General features: G+C 46.9%; 1 protein-coding gene across 1 annotated transcript in view; it reads left to right on the forward strand.

Moving 5' to 3' along the window:
- The window catches only part of LOC127009819 (methyltransferase-like protein 27), a 22,191-nt gene extending 6,208 nt beyond the window's left edge, over window positions 1-15,983 (forward strand). Inside the window, exons 2-7 of the mRNA XM_050883184.1 lie at window positions 11,762-11,891; window positions 12,760-12,905; window positions 13,201-13,316; window positions 13,913-14,005; window positions 15,132-15,244; window positions 15,702-15,983. Of these exons, the coding sequence (XP_050739141.1) occupies window positions 11,766-11,891; window positions 12,760-12,905; window positions 13,201-13,316; window positions 13,913-14,005; window positions 15,132-15,244; window positions 15,702-15,782 (675 nt within the window). The 5' untranslated portion in view covers window positions 11,762-11,765 and the 3' untranslated portion in view covers window positions 15,783-15,983. The remainder of the gene's footprint in view (window positions 1-11,761; window positions 11,892-12,759; window positions 12,906-13,200; window positions 13,317-13,912; window positions 14,006-15,131; window positions 15,245-15,701) is intronic.
- The last annotated feature ends 315 nt before the right edge of the window (window positions 15,984-16,298 follow it).

A 16,298-nucleotide genomic window follows, 5' to 3' on the forward strand; every position in this document is an offset into this window, starting at 1 on the left:
CGCAACTTTCTGAAATACCGCGCTACCGCGGACCGCACTAAAAAATTCTGCGGTACTTTTTGCGGTACTTAAAAAAAAAACATCGAAGACATTTGCAGCGCGGCATGCTCTCAGAAATGTCTTTTTTGTTTTTTTACAATGAATCTGACTCAATCAGTCAATCGGTATCAGTCATCAGAATCAGTGATTCAATCATTCTGACTTTTCAGTTATTGCTCAAAATTGAATTCTTAATGAATAACGCAGAATAATTGTGTTCGTCGCTCCTTCCTTTTATCCTCTCGTATACTTTTGGCTTTCTTCTCTCTCTCTCTCTCTCTCTCTCTCTCTCTCTCTCTCTCTCTCTCTCTCTCTCTCTCTCTCTCTCTGATGTTGCCAAGATCAATATTGATTATAATAATAATAATAATAATAATAATAATAATAATAATAATAATAATAATAATAATTTATCCTTATTATCAATATCATTATTATTATTATTATAATTATCTCCTCGTTGAAATTTCCTCGTGGTTTCTTCGCTGAGCCTGAGACGCCAGAGCTTACAGCTTTCCCACGGTCCCGCTATTACCAGTTGCAGTTGATGTGTTGAATAATGTTTCACTCTTCCCGTCATGACTTTCCAATATTAGAAATCTTTCGTTTTCGCTCAAACGCTGGAAAATTCCTCCCTTCACCTTCCTTCTGCCTTCCACCCCTACTTCCTCCTCTCTCACATGACTTGATCTCCTCCTCCCCTTCCTGTCCCTCCCTCCTCCTTCAGAGATTCCCTTTTCTCCTCCTCCTTTCGTCCTCTCCCCAGCCTGTCCCCTTCCTTCCTCTCTCCCTCAGTCCTCCTTATTTTTTTTTTTTGTATCTCAAGTTATTTAACTAAACTTGATACAAAAAAAAAATTAAAGTAAAGGAGGACTGGGGGAGGGAGAGAGGGAGGTAAGGGAGGAGGAAGAGGGGGGACAGGCCGGGGAGTAGAGGACGGGAAGGGGAGGAGGGGGAGAAAAGGGAATGCAACTTTCCGAGGGAGGAGGGATGGGACAGGGAAGGGGGAGGAGGAGATCGGCGTCATGTGAGAGAGGAGGAAGTAGGGGGTGGGAAGGCAGGAAGGAAGGGTGGTGCGAGCTGCAGTAGCACTAGCCAGGGATACGGGGGAGTGAATGGAGAGGGGCGGAATTTTCCAGCGTTTGAGCGAAAACGAAAGATTACTAATATAGGATAGTCATGACGGGAAGAGTGAAACATTAGCTAGGATAGGCACTGAAGTATTTTTTTATATTGACTAGTGACTACCGCTACCGCAGTACCGCACAACGCACTGGGAAAGAAAAAAAAAAGGGACCGCACTACCGCAACCGCACTACTCTGGAAAGAAGTACCGCACTACCGCAACCGCACTACTGATTTTTCAGTACCGCGCCCACCTCTGCCAGAGAGCTTGCAGTAAAGGTACACAATCTGCCTACAGAATAAAATACTTTTCTAATGGATCAGGGCGTATAGATTATCTGGCCGGGCAGCATTATATCCAAGGTAATTACCGACCAAAACGTTTGAAAAGTTGTGTGAAGACAAATTCTTCACGTCTAAGAAAATAAAGTTGATAAAAAGTTTGAGACACTCGGTCACTAGACCACCGCGCAGCTGCTGCAGGCGTGCAAAGAGTCTTGATGATGTTGTCAAGTATTACAGTCGGTACTTTAATCTTATCATTATTGGTAATGTTATGAATACAGTTAACTGACGTCTAGGGGTTGATTGTGTTGAAAATATAGCTAACTGTGACATAACATAATTGTAAGGTCAAGTGAAAGTAAATGGTAATTTTACTTATTATTAAAACTTAACCTAATAAGACAAATAATGACATGACATCAGAAGAGAACATATGACAAAATAGACAATGCTATAATGACAAGAGTAAGTTGTTTGGTTCACTGAGGTATTTAGTTAGAGTTACAATTATAAATGAGGAAACAAGTATGAGAACTACCTCTGAGGAACCAAATATGAATTACAATTGTGGAACGAAATATTGGTTCACTGAGGTGTTAAGTTTAGAATTAGAATTACACATAAGGAACACAAATATATATACACGTGAGAATGGGTATGTGGATAGATGTGTGTATGTAAGTGTGTGAGCGTGTGTGTGTGTGTCAGACCCCTTGGTGAATCCTGGTTAGCTCACGACAAGTGAAGAGCCCTTTGCGTCCTCGGAGAGTGAACTGCCTTTGATCGAGACTGCCGGGGTTAGCAGCTGGAGGTATATTTATAACCTCGGCGGGCGAGACGGTCCGCGCAGTGTGAGGCCTCGGGGCATTCAGCTGAATGGTGGGGGAAGCTTCGATGCGGAGTCATGAGTCCTCGAGTAAGCGAGCTGGTGCTGGTGAGGCTTCGAGGATTCGTGCGTGAATCAGACTGGTGAGGTGATGTTTGATGGCGTGCTTCGAGGCTCGAGTTAGACGATGGTACCATAACACCCCCCTGCCTAGGAACGACGTAACGACTGGAAGGAGTGTAGTAGTGAGGCGTAAGGATGGTGGGACCCTCGTCATTAGGTAGTAGGTGGGCGAGAAAGGGTGTCGGCGATGCAGTTGTCACGCCCCTTGATGTGGTGAATTTCGATGGCGTAGGGCTGTAGCATCAGAGACCACCTGAGGCGGCGTTGGTTAGAAAACTTGTTGCGATGAAGGAAGGTCAGGGGGTTATGGTCTGTGTATACTTGTAGAGGCTGGCTACCGGCTTGTAAATAGTGCTCAAACTTCTGGATGGAGTTTATGATGGCCAGAAGTTTTTTCCACGGTGCTGTAGTTCTTTTGATGGTTTTTGAACTTTGTGGAATGGTAGGCTATGGGGTATAGGATGCCGTCTTTTTCTTGGAGGAAGACGGCACCTGAGGCGATGTCACTGGCGTCGGTATGCAGGACAAAGGGCTTGGTGAAGTCGGCAGCCTGCAAGACCGCTCCTTGAGCCAGCATATTCTTGAGTTGGTTGAAGGCTTGCTGGCAGTCTGGGGTCCACTTATACCCTACGGTTCCGCTTGTGAGCTTGGTCAGAGGGGCAGTGGCTTCTGCGAAGTTGGGGCAGAAGTGGTGGTAAAACCCTGCCATGCCGAGGAAGCAGCGCAGCTCCTTGCGGGTAGCGGGAACCGGGTACTGAAAGACGGCAGCGACGTTGGCGGTTTTGGGTTGCACGCAGCCGCTGCCTACTTGGTGACCCAGATAGGATATAGTTCTTGCTCCAAACGTTGATTTTGCCAGCTTGACCGTAAGTTCGCCTCTTGTAGCCTGTGGAGCACTTCTTTGATCTGCTGAAGATGGTGTTGCCGGTTGCTTGAAAAGATAAGAATATCGTCAAAGTACACAGATACCCCATTTATGCCTTGTAACACCAAGTTCATTGCTCTTTGAAATGTGGCTGGACAGTTTCTCATGCCAAAGGGTGCCACAAGATATTGAAAGAGCCCGAACGGAGTGATGAAGGCGGAGATGAGTTGAGCCTCTTTAGTAAGGGCGACCTGATAATACCCTTTTAATAAATCGAGCTTTGATACATACTTAGCATTACCCACTTCATCGATAAGGTCATCTACCCGAGGAAGAGGGTAGGCGTCTGGTACGGTTACGGCGTTCACTCTGCGGTAGTCTGTGCAGAAGCGGAGCTGACCGTCCTCCTTGGCAACGAGAAGACAGAGACGCCCGTGGAGAACTGCTGGGGACGGCCAAACCTTGTTCGAGTAGATAGTCCACCTCCTTCATTTGTTCTCGCCTCTGAGGGTTGAGCCTGTATGGAGCCTGGCGAATAGGTGTCGTTCCGGGAAGGAGCTGCACATCATGAGAGAGAACATTGCAAAGTTTTGGGTTGTCGCCAAAGATGGCGTTGAATTGGTTGACGAGTGATGCAATGTCCTGAGCTTGTGAGGGAGAGGGATGAGCAAGGTGTTCATCCAGGCGTTGTAAAGTTTTGTTGCGTATCTGTAGGGTGTGTTGTGGTGGTATTTGACATACACAAAGGGATAACAGTGTCATCATGACATACACGCGGAATACTAGATGAACAAACAGATCGGTAGTCAGGGGCAGGATTTGGTTTGGAGCCAGGTTCAGATGACTCAGTTGAGTCTAGTGAATCGGCACCAGTGCTTGGCTGGGATGCAGGGGCTGGATGCTTACTTTGATATAGTTTTAAGAGGATGCTATAGGGACCATGATACTTAATTTGCAAGGGTGATTTAGGGGCTGGAATGAAGGCAAGAACTTGATCACCCTCATTAAATGTTCTGATTTTAGCTTTCTTGTCAAAATTAACTTTCATGGTTTGTTGAGCGCGATTTAAGTTGTTTCGGGCAAATGATTGAACTTTAGATAGGGTTGCTTTTAAGTGACCTACATAGTTAGTGACAGAGACAAGCTTATGAGTGGCTGAGTCTAGTAGCTTGTCTTTAACAACCCTTAGTGGCCCTCTCACTTTCCTTCCGAACAACAACTCGAAGGGGGAGACTCCTAAAGACTCATTAGGTGTTTCTCGGATGGCAAATAGCATGTAAGGAAGAGCGTCATCCCAATCGAGGTCTTGTTCGTGACAAAATTTACGTAGGAGATTTTTAATTGTTTGATGGCACCTCTCTAGAGCTCCCTGTGACTGCGGGTGGTAAGCAGTAGACAGGGTTTGTGTGATGCCCAGCTCATTCAAGACTGCTTTAAATAGATCGCTGGTGAAATTAGTGCCTCGGTCACTCTGGATCTCCTGAGGAATCCCGAACGTGGTGAACAATTGACTGAGCTTTGAGACAATAGTTTTAGAAGTGAAGTATTTGATGGGAAAGGCCTCAGGATACCTAGTTGTGGGATCAAGAATTGTTAGTATATATTGATTACCCTTTTTTGTTTTCGGCAGGGGACCAACAATGTCGATGACTATTTTTTGCAAGGGTTCCGAGGGAACAGCAATGGGCTGGAGGGGATAGGGGGAAATAGTCTGGTTAGGTTTGCCTGCAACCTGGCAAGTATGACACGAGTTAACATGATTTTTGACGTCCTCCCTAAGTCCTGGCCAATAAAAGTCTGTCAGGATTTTCTCACTTGTTTTCTTGATCCCCAGGTGGCCGGCAAAACTTTCATGAGCGATCTAAAGAACAGGTTGTCTTAGAACAGTAGGCAAGACTATCTGATGGGTTTCGGCCCAAGTAGCTTCATCTGAAACTTTACCTGGTCGAAACACTCTCATAAGAATCTGATCCTGCTCGTAGAAGGAGGGATAGTGAGTGATTTGGTCTTTGGAGTGACTGTTGTAAAACTTTGCCAAGGTGGAGTCCTCCCGCCGAGCCTCTGTAAGTACTTTATTTGTGAATAGCCGATTGACTTCAGCAGAGGAGTGACTGCCTTTAGGGGGTGAAGGTGGTAATTGATCAGCCCTTCTAGACTGTGCACGTGTGGTCACACAAGCAGGAAATAGATAAGGTTGCTGTTCTCAAGGTGCTCGGTGGGGTTTTGAGTTAACGTTTCGCTGATCACCAAAGGTGGAAGGACTGAACCTCCGGGTAAGTCATTGGCTAGTAGGAATTCAGAATTGGGAATTGGCAAGGATGACCCACTATCACTTCTCCTTTTACGAGTGGACTATCAAGGTGTACTCTGGCTAAGGGAATGGAAAAGGGTTGATGAAAATCTTTGATGTACACCTTGTCACCTGTATAACACTGCTCTATATCTGGGAACGCTGACTTCAGTATGACTGATTGAGCGGAGGCAGTCTCTCTTACGATTCTGACCTTATGAACATTGTTGGGGTCAAGGTGAACAGTCCCTGTTGGTCTAAAAGGCTAAAAAGGATAGTTAGGTGGAGTGGCTGTGAGGGGAACATGAACATTGTTGGGGTCAAGGTGAACAGTCCTTGTTGATCTAAAAGGCTTAATAGGATCGTTAGGTGGAGTGGCTGTGAGGGGAACATGAACATTGTTGGGGTCAAGGTGAACAGTCCCTGTTGATCTAAAAGGCTTAAAAGGATCGTTAGGTGGAGTGGCTGTGAGGGGAACATGAACATTGTTGGGGTCAAGGTGAACAGTCCCTGTTGGTCTAAAAGGCTTAAAAGGATCGTTAGGTGGAGTGGCTGTGAGGGGAACTTGAACAGAAGCCACTGGTTTTGAAAATTGGGCTTTAGCTGCTTTGCATTTGGGATTAGGACAGTTCTTTATGAGGTGGCCCGGTTGTTTGCAAAATGAGCAGAAGAGAGCTGTCTGGGAACCACTACCTACTGGCTTAACCGACCCTGAACCACCTGCGCCTGACTTTACAGGAGGAGGAGGAAGGACGATTAATCAGGGAAAAAACGTCCGCTAACTGGGCGGCTTTGATTAAGTCTGTTTCCTCCTTGTTGGTGATGTGGAGTATTATAGAATATGGTAACTTCCTTTTGAATTCTTCCAGTGCTACAATATTAACAAGCTCGTCAAAAGTTGTTATAGCGGCTGATTTGAGCCAACGGCGAAGAGCCCGAAGCTTTTCAGATGCAAACTCCAAATAGGTCTGGTGAGGAGTTTTAGACATCTTGCGGAAGGCTTGTCGGTAGCCCTCGGTTGTTATGGAATAGGCTGCCAAAATTCCTTTTTTAGCTAGGTCATAATCAGTGTTGTTTTCGAGACCGTTCAAGATAGTTAAAGCTTTAGGAGTGAGTTTAGGTTTAAGCAGCCATGTCCAGTCTTCTCTAGGGAGCTCGAAGTGTTCAGCTGAACTTTCGAACTCTCCAAAGAAAGTCTCTGGATCTTTATCAGAGAATTGAGGGAGTAAAGGTAGGTATTTAGTGATCTTGGTTTTCTGCTGAGGCTGAATAGTGGATTTTAACTGAAACATTTGCAATTCATGCTCCCTTTCTTTTTCTTTTCTTTCTTTTTCTTTTTCTTTTTCTCTTTCCATCCATTGCATTTGCGCATATTCTCTTTCTTTTCCTTCTCTTTTTTTTTCTAGCTTTTCATATTCTAGTTTCATCTGCAGAGATTGCATTTTTACTTTCTCGATCTCAAGCAGAAGGCTTGAGTCTTGAGGTGGACTGGGGCAGGGGTTTTCTTCCCCAAGATGAGCTAAAATGAGGGTTCTTAATTCCTCTTTTCGAATGTCAGAAGGGAAAGAGATATTAAAGTTCTGAGCGATATATTTTAAGTCAATTTTAGTTATTTTGGCCTCTTTCAGCTCAGCGACCGACGGGTTACCGACAAATTCATCCAAGTTGAGAACGTGCGCCATGATGAATCAAGTTGCGAATTGCAAGGAAGCTTTATGAGCTTGATAAGATGTCTAGGAATCAACCTTAAGTACTTCCGAGTCCTTACCCAAAGTTAATTCGTGACAAGTTTCGTTGACTTCGAGTCGAGTTATTTGAACTTGAGTTGAATTTAGTAAGATTGATTAGAGTCAAAACGATTGCAGTTAAAGAGTGACTCGTATTTAGTAGAGTCGAGTTGAGTCAATTGACTCGGGATGAGGCGAGTTAAGTGAGATGCCTCGAGGTGAGGGGAGCGACCCCTAAGTGTGTGCTTCTGAAGAGGTAACGAACCAGTTGAATGTTAGCAATAAATCGATACCCTGAGCGATTTAACAAGCACTAACATTAAGTACTCTTGAGAGTTTGAGGACTGTGAACGCTACTTTCAAGCTTAAAGATTTTATTTGGAACGTCGCTGGTTCCGATGTTAGTCTGAGTCTCGAGTTTGGGGTGAAAGGTAGAATCACTGGGGAATAATCCGACGCGACGTCAACACTTACCTCTTACCGTGTGCACGTGCCAAGATGTCTAACGCCTCTACACCAGGCCTTCGTGTAGTGAAAATTTTAAAGGCACAACTCGCACGATCACCAACAAGAATGGGAACAACCAGAAACACTAAGGGCTGAAAGTGTAACAAAGCGTAGGTTATGTGTACATCCCGGACAGGCCCCCAAATGTTATGAATACAGTTAACTGACGTCTACTGTGGATTTCAAAGGCTGTGAGTTTTCGTTTTTTGGGAATAACTTTGTAACCAACACTCGTATCAGCACAAGATTTTGTTACAGTATTTCGCACACTGCCCTAATTTTTATGGGTATCGTGAATCACCAAAAATAGATAATAAAGGCACTTCTCCCTGTAGCAAAAGGGGAAAGTCGGACTGGCCCCTCAAAGAAACGAACACTGGTAGTGACGTAAGTACTATGACATATCAGAAGCTCCGCCCACTCTCTCCCTCTTCCCTCCCTCCACTTCGTCCCCTCTCTCTCTCTCTCTCTCTCTCTCTCTCTCTCTCTCTCTCTCTCTCTCTCTCTCTCAAAATGTGGCCAGTGACGCAGGCTTCGTAACTATCAAGACATGAAGTATTTGGTAGTGGCCTTGTATATTTTTTTCCCTTTCATACTGACATACACCCTTTATTGAGTAAAAGTGGATAACGTGTTAGTGGTAAACGCCGTGATTGTTAGTCGTAGTGGTTTGGCGGTTATGTGGTGTTGTACGTTTATTATTATAGGATTACATATAATAAATTGAAACCGAGACACGATTGGTTGACTAATGATACGAACAAAATATTTATAACTTTTAATTTTCATCACAACTTAAGTATAAATCTCCCTCATCATCACTGTCAAGGTTAATAATGACAGGATCGACACTTTCATGAATATTGTCTGCTAAACAATAATTGGTTCGTGATCGACGAGCTGCACTTTCCCATACCTCTTGAGTGACAGAGCCTGGCCTCCTCCATCCTGGCCTGCAGGTCAGCTCGCGTGAAGCGCTGCTGTGAGCAGCGCACGTGGCGTTTCATGAACCCCTACACCTGCTCAATTGCATTGAGCTCAGGATGAGCGGGTGGCAGACGGACGATCTCGTGGCCCCATGCACGGATAATGTTATCCACCTTATACTGAGGGTCTGGCCTGTTTTGACGGCTGATACTGAGGAGCTCAGGCCTTGTTGCATGCTGCGGGAAAGGTATTTCTCGGTTCTCCAACCATTCAATGAGATCGGATTTCCTCGTGGCAGTGGTGGGACAGCGGCTCTCTTCAGTCAGTTGGCTGTGGTATGGAGCATTGTCCATCACCAATACTGCTGGCTCCTCCAGGACCGGCAGGAGTTGTGATGTAAGCCACCGGATGAACAGCTCGCTATTAATTTCCCCGTGGTAGTCGCCGGCGGTATTCTTGGCAGGAAAAGAGAGGAAGGAGCCCTCAATGAAACCATTGGCTCCGCCAGCTACGACTACCACAAAGCGTTCCCCGTCTCTTGGAGGCACCTGACGGCTGTAGGTGGCACTGGTGACAGGCTGCGTGCTATCCACCCACTCCATGTTGTGGCTCATCTTGGTCGTGAACCAGGTCTCGTCCACGTACGTGGTACCACCATCCTGCTTTCTTCCCGATGTCTTTTTAGATTCCGCAGGGCACGTATTCTGCGGCACACGATGTCCATTGATTCCTTATCAACATAGAATTTCCGTTGAGAGGCCCTATACCGGAATCCCATTACATGGAGTAATCGCCACAACGATGTCTTGGTGGTACCTACAAGGATGATGCTGGCTGCCGTCAGGTTATCTGTCAGGGAAGCGAGAGTGAACGACTGCTTAGCAGCAAACTGTACATGAATGTAGCGGCGAATGCCTCCGATCGTGAAGCTGTCGATGACGGGCTGGGCTGGGGATGCTCGTGGTTTGTCAGACCGTGACGTGGTGCTGCGATGGACAATAGACTGCACCGTACGCACTTGCATCCCTAAGGCCGCAGCAACACGTTGGTAAGGCCTGTGGAGAGGGAGGGCAATGTAGATATATGGTTGATGTAAAGTTTCATAAAAATTACTTTCATGGCTTAAAAATAAGGGTTTCGACTTGAGTAAGGCTGTAATTCTAATGACGGGGCGGCACAAAGTCTCATTTGTTATAGGTTACACATCAAATAAGCATAACCACTTACCTATTCAAAGCAATCTTCATGCGATTGGTGGCTTTCTCCTTGTTAAAAAAGTTTAAAAGTCGCGTGACAAACTCATTCTTACAGCCATGCCGACAATGCTGAACCTTGAAGACCATACTTGTTGAGTTTCTTGATAGAAGTACACGACTGATGTCGAGAGTCCAAGTCATGTGACGAAGAAATATAGGGAAAAAAAAAAGGAATACAACCGAACAATCGTTCTACCATCAATTATGGTGGTTAACCTTTACTCCCATCCTTCTATCACATGTCACGATGTTCAGGTATGTGTCACTATAAGAAAAAAAAAAGTCCCACTACCACATCATTCATGCCTTAATTGCACTTTAAAAAATACTTATATATTTTCCATGGAGAGAGAGAGAGAGAGAGAGAGAGAGAGAGAGAGAGAGAGAGAGAGAGAGAGAGAGAGGGGGGGGGGGCAGGGGAAGAAGTGGAGGGAGGGAAGAGGGAGAGAGTGGGCGGAGCTTCTATGTCATAGTACTTACGTCACTACCAGTGTTCGTTTCTTTGAGTGGCCAGTCCGACTTTCCCCTTTTGCTACAGGGGAAGTGCCTTTATTATCTACTTTTGGTGATTCACGATACCCATAAAAATTAGGGCAGTGTGCGAAATACACTAACAAAACTTTGTGCTGATACGAGTGTTGGTTACAAAGTTATTCCCCAAAAACGAAAACTCGCAGCCTTTGAAATCCACAGTGTTGAAAATATAGCTAACTGTGACATAACATAATTGTAAGGTTAAGTGAAAGTAAATGGCAATTTTACTTATTAAAACTTAACCTAATAAGACAAATAATGACATGACATCAGAAGAGAACATATGACAAAATAGACAATGCTATAATGACAAGAGTAAGTTGTTTGGTTCACTGAGGTGTTTAGTTAGAGTTACAATTATAAATGAGGAACCAAGTACGAGAACTACCTCTGAGGAACCAAATATGAATTACAATTGTGGAACGAAATATTGGTTCACTGAGGTGTTAAGTTGAGAGTTAGAATTACACATAAGGAACACAAATATATATACACGTGAGAATGGGTGTGTGGATAGATGTGTGTATATAAGTGTGTGTGTCAGACCCCTTGGTGAATCCTGGTTAGCTCACGACAAGTGAAGAGCCCTTTGCGTCCTCGGAGAGTGAACTGCCTTTGATTGAGACTGCCGGGGTTAGCAGCTGGAGGTATATTTATAACCTCGGCGGGCGAGACGGTCCGCGCAGTGTGAGGCCTCGGGGCATTCAGCTGAATGGTGGGTGAAGCTTCGATGCGGAGTCACGAGTCCTCGAGTAAGCGAGCTGGTGCTGGTGAGGCTTCGAGGATTCGTGCGTGAATCAGATTGGTGGTGATGTTTGATGGCGTCCTTCGAGGCTCGAGCTAGACGAGGGTACCATAACAGTAATCAAAGTATCCCCTCTCTCTCGAAACCACCATCAGTATAAAAGTCATACGGTAAGGATTTTAAGTACTATTCATCTTCCGTCTTCTCTAAAGGCAAGTTGCTTGCTGTTGTCGCCACACTTCCCTTGTAATTATTATTCCTGAGGACCTTTGTCGCTTTTGTTCCCTACAGCAGACGTGAGTCGCTCGTTAACATAACCTTGTGCTCTGTAGGTCTCCTTCCTGCACAAGGGTCTCGGCCTGTAATCTGAGCATGGGCACGGCACGGTACGGTACGAAGTTATGATCCTAATTTATTTACAGGTTATGAATTACAGGAAAGGAAAGGTTCTGTTACTACTGTACTGCAGTGCATACCCTGCTTGTGGCTATCCCGTCCCTCCCCTGCCGCAGGACAATGTCTGAGGTCGACTGTCGGGGCGACGTGGCGGAGAGGGCGAGCGTGATCCTCCACAGGCCGGGGATCACACTGGAGGAGATGACGGCCGGCTACGACGACTTGTCCGAGACCTACGAGGAGACGGTGAGAGAGAGAGAGAGAGAGAGAGAGAGAGAGAGAGAGAGAGAGAGAGAGAGAGAGAGAGAGAGAGAGAGAGAGAGAGAGAGAGAGAGAGAGAGAGAGAGAGAGAGAGAGAGAGAGATTTACATAGATTTACATAGAAAATCAGACCACACAGACCCCATGGTCCAGACTTGGTGGTCTGTCCTTAAACCTAAGTGATTTTACATTTAATCAGAAGACTCCAAAACGTTGCACTTCTACTCTAGTTGATATTAAGTTGAAGGTAAAGTTGATATTAAGCTGAAGGAGAGAGAGAGAGAGAGAGAGAGAGAGAGAGAGAGAGAGAGAGAGAGAGAGAGAGAGAGAGAGAGAGAGAGAGAGAGAGAGAGAGAGAGAGAGAGCTGTGAGACCAAGTGGTGGAGTCAGCATCAGCCCCTGACCAGTGAAGCCGCCGAACTGTCATTAACTGTCACTTTTAGGGCCTCAAGGTGGCGGACACCTGTCAGGTGTCAGGTGTTGTCAGGTGAGGTGTTTATGAAATAGATCTACCGCATCAATAAATGTACGGTAACCAAAAACACCACCATCATAATGAATGAGTCTGGAGGTAGCAACTAAGGTAGTGGGAGGGAGCTCTCATCCGGGTATCCCTCATGTTGCGGCCCTAAAAATGACAGTTCGGCGGCTTCACCTCAATGAATGGGATTAGCGGGTCGTGTCGATTCCACCAGTTCTACCTCTATATGTGAGACAGCCCCGCGTGGAGGAGGCCCGGGGGGCAAGGCGACACGGCCCCTGGGGTACGCCACTCGTAGTCACCCCGCTCCCCCGTCCCCCCAGCAAATGTTCGTTGAGGGCTCGGAGGAATGATATGTATTCTTCTTCCAAGATTGAGGGCGGGTACCGCGGCCCCGCCATCGTGATGGAGGAGGCGCTGCGTCGGGTGCCCCCGGAGCGGCGTGCCAAAGCCAGGGTGCTGGACGTGGCCGCTGGGACGGGCTGCGTGGGCCGCGAACTCCACCGGGAAGGCTTCAGGTGGGTGCCACAGGGCCGCAGACAGGGAGAGTGTGGCCATGGGCTCACCGGGCGCCGTATTGCATTATTCCCTCATGTCCACTGCCTCCTGCCCAGTGACTTAGGAGTCCACCACCAAGGGATATAGATGATATGGTGTTGGAAATTCCAGCATGCAGCTTGTGTAGAGGCAGGGGCGCTGATTGGGAGGAGCGGCACTACTACTATCACTACTACTACTACTACTACTACTACTACTACTACTACTTCTACTACTACTACTTCAACTACAACTACTATACTGTCTCTTCAACAGGCACATAGACGCTGTGGAGCCGTCGCAGGGCATGATCAAGAAGCTGCGGGAGTCTGGCGTCTATACCAACGACTTCGTAGAGTTTATCGGCACCGGACATTCCACCGTGCCCAAAGGTATTAAAGCGTTTTCAGTAGTGGTCCGTCACAGCATACAGTGTTTGAGTTGTAAGCGTGTTTGTACTGAAAACATTGTCGGTAGTAGCAAGATGGAGGAATTCGACGATATGTTCCTAGAGGATGATTACAGATCACCTGTGCTTAATCCTTTGTATAATTATGCCCCTCATCACTTGGACGGCGGCAGACGATTTCTCCGTGCCAGTAGTTGTGTTTACAGTTCGCAAGTATGAGTTCTGAGCCAACTCTAATTTTCACCTTGTTTTAGCTTGATGTCAACTATAATATTGCAAAAATATATATTTCCTCGCCCGCACATGATGATTATGCTAAGAGATGATGCAAGAAACGCATTAACATGCAAAAAAAACAGCACTGCTCCGGGTTTGCCTTTTGGGCGCAGACAGGCAAACGCTACCCTGGGCACGCATGCTTCCGTAGGCGTTGTAACCAAAGCCGCAAAGCGTTTGAGTTGTCGGTGACACCACTGAAAACGCCTTTAGTATTATTATTGTTATTATCATTATTATTATTGCTGCTGTTGTTGTTACTTATGTCGAGCCCCTCTATGTCCTCATCTCCCCCCCCACCAGACACCTACGACCTGGTGGTCATCTCGGGCGCTATGGGCGAAGGTCACATCCCAGTCAGTGGCATCGACGACCTGGTGCGCGTCGCCAAGAACGGTGAGAGAGAGAGAGAGAGAGAGAGAGAGAGAGAGAGAGAGAGAGAGAGAGAGAGAGAGTAACTTTTATACAATGGCCCAGTCTTGGCACAATACAATAGTACTTAACTAACTCTCTACATGTTCATTTTTACAAAGATCACGTGCCAGCGCTACAGAAACTGGGATGGGCTCTAATCTTCTTAGGAGCATTGCAATGAAGTGTTTTGCAATGTCCGCTGGAGTGTTTGAAGGCGCTGGACGCTGGACCCTCAGCTTAAATACTCTGCGATGGTCCCGTAGGCATTGTTCCAGGGCGTGGCTGTGCTCCATTCTTAAACGTATTGAGCTTTTGTTACGACTATTTCTCAAGGCCACAGAGAAGATTCACTGGGCTACCATGGGTGTTTTCCCGTTCAAGGTACTAGTAGACATGTAAAACTATTGTTACGTCGCTCCCTACAACACACCATTCACGGGCAGGCAGGCGGCGTGCCGAACAACACACGGGGTCGTGAACCCAGCTAGAACAGCAGAAGATGCGCTGCAACAAGACGCCACACACACAACGGGCCGCACACCAAGGAACGGCAAGAAGCAGGGCACAAGAATACGCACAGCACAAGGTTCCTCGCTTTAATAACAGGCTCCGACCACGTTACACTAGTCCACAGGGCACAGTACAGGCTATAAAGCACACGGAGGGTACGAACACAGGCAGGCCAGTACACAGGCAGTGCAAGCAAACACGGGGCATCGGGCACGAGTGTCCTGCTTCCTCCTCAGGCAGCGACGCTCCCTCGACTCCCCCGCGGCGTCCCTCGATTACGCCGCATTCCACCCACGCTACCATAACCCCCCTGAATCCATCCGCCCCCAAAACTGTACCCTTACCCTCAAACACTAAAACACACAAAACACACCCACTAGTGTAACACTATCAGTGGAAGTATAATATCCGTTGAAATCCCAACAACTTCTAACAGGCGAACTGAGGTGCCGCTTGGGATGGGAAAAGGGCCTGTAGGAAAATTGCCCGGAGGAACCCCCGAGGCGAGTGTCCTAGGGTGGGCGAGGCGACGCCCCCTCCCCCCCCCCCCAGCATATGCCCCATTGATTGACTGATTTCCTTCTTTCTGACACTCCAGGAGGCTTCGTGGTCAACGTGATGCGCCATGAATACCTGGAGACAGTGGCAGCCTACAAGGAGAAGCTGGAGCCTTACATGGACCAGCTGGAGGAGGACGGAAAGTGGAGGAAGGTAGGGAGGGCGGAAAGCAGGGAGGAAAACGTTGCTTAAGAACAAAGGAATAACATGTTGGCAAGGTTTCAGATTGGTGAGGACTGTGTGCTATGTGGCCGCCTGTCCCGACACACTGGTACAGGAAGACGTTCAAAGGCCCAAGCCTCAGGGGTAGAAGTTCAAGCATTTGGAATAATGGTATAATGGTACTGCCTCTGACTTACTGACTGACTGACTCGGCCCAATATCCCGCATTTATACATGAGACCACATCTTGAGAGTTCCTTGAGACCGCATCTTGAGAGTCCCATCCTAGAACAGTAAACATTTGTGGGAGGGGTTGCTGTGGTAGCCTCTTAGTGGTCTTCAAAGGAAAGGCTGAGGAAAAGGGTAATCTGCCTCCTGCCCAGCACCACGTGTACGAGTGTGACTGCAGCCTCGCTTTTTTCTGGCATAACAATGATAACTCCCTCAGGTGGAGCGGCGCGTCGTGCCTAACTATTACTTCGGGAAGGAGGGCGTCGTCTACGTCTACCGCGTCACAAAGGCTGAATGAGGAGCGACGGGGAGGCAGAGAAAGGAGCATGCAGTAGTCCGTAATGGTGGTGATGGCGTGGTCGTGGTCTGGGTCTTGGGTGTATATCTACTATTATAGGTTATGGTTAAAAGAATTATCGTACACGAGCGCTATCATAATTGTCAGTGCTGTAACAAATGTAAATAAAGAATAAATGATCGCCCTGTACCCCACCGAAAATCATGTTTATCTCTAATTTTAAGTGCGTTTGCTGTGGCGAAGTGCAGAAAGAGTTTAGATGTATTTAAAAAAAGTGAAGTAGACAGACCAGCGAAATATGTGGCACTGAGCATGTGGAAGAATGAAAGGAGGAAAAGCCCCCAAACCTAATCAGCTTGGGAGCCACCTAGCTCTTGCCGACTGGTTGGAGGAGGAGCCGAGTTACGATTCCGCGGGTCAAAGGTGGATGAATTGCGACATGGTACCGCGTCTTTTGTCGACTACCTATCGTGATGGAGAGAGTGGAGTCTAACAGCCGTACCATAAGGCAGCCTC

The sequence above is a fragment of the Eriocheir sinensis genome, chromosome 42, assembly GCF_024679095.1.
Source record: "Eriocheir sinensis breed Jianghai 21 chromosome 42, ASM2467909v1, whole genome shotgun sequence".
Taxonomy (NCBI): domain Eukaryota; kingdom Metazoa; phylum Arthropoda; class Malacostraca; order Decapoda; family Varunidae; genus Eriocheir; species Eriocheir sinensis.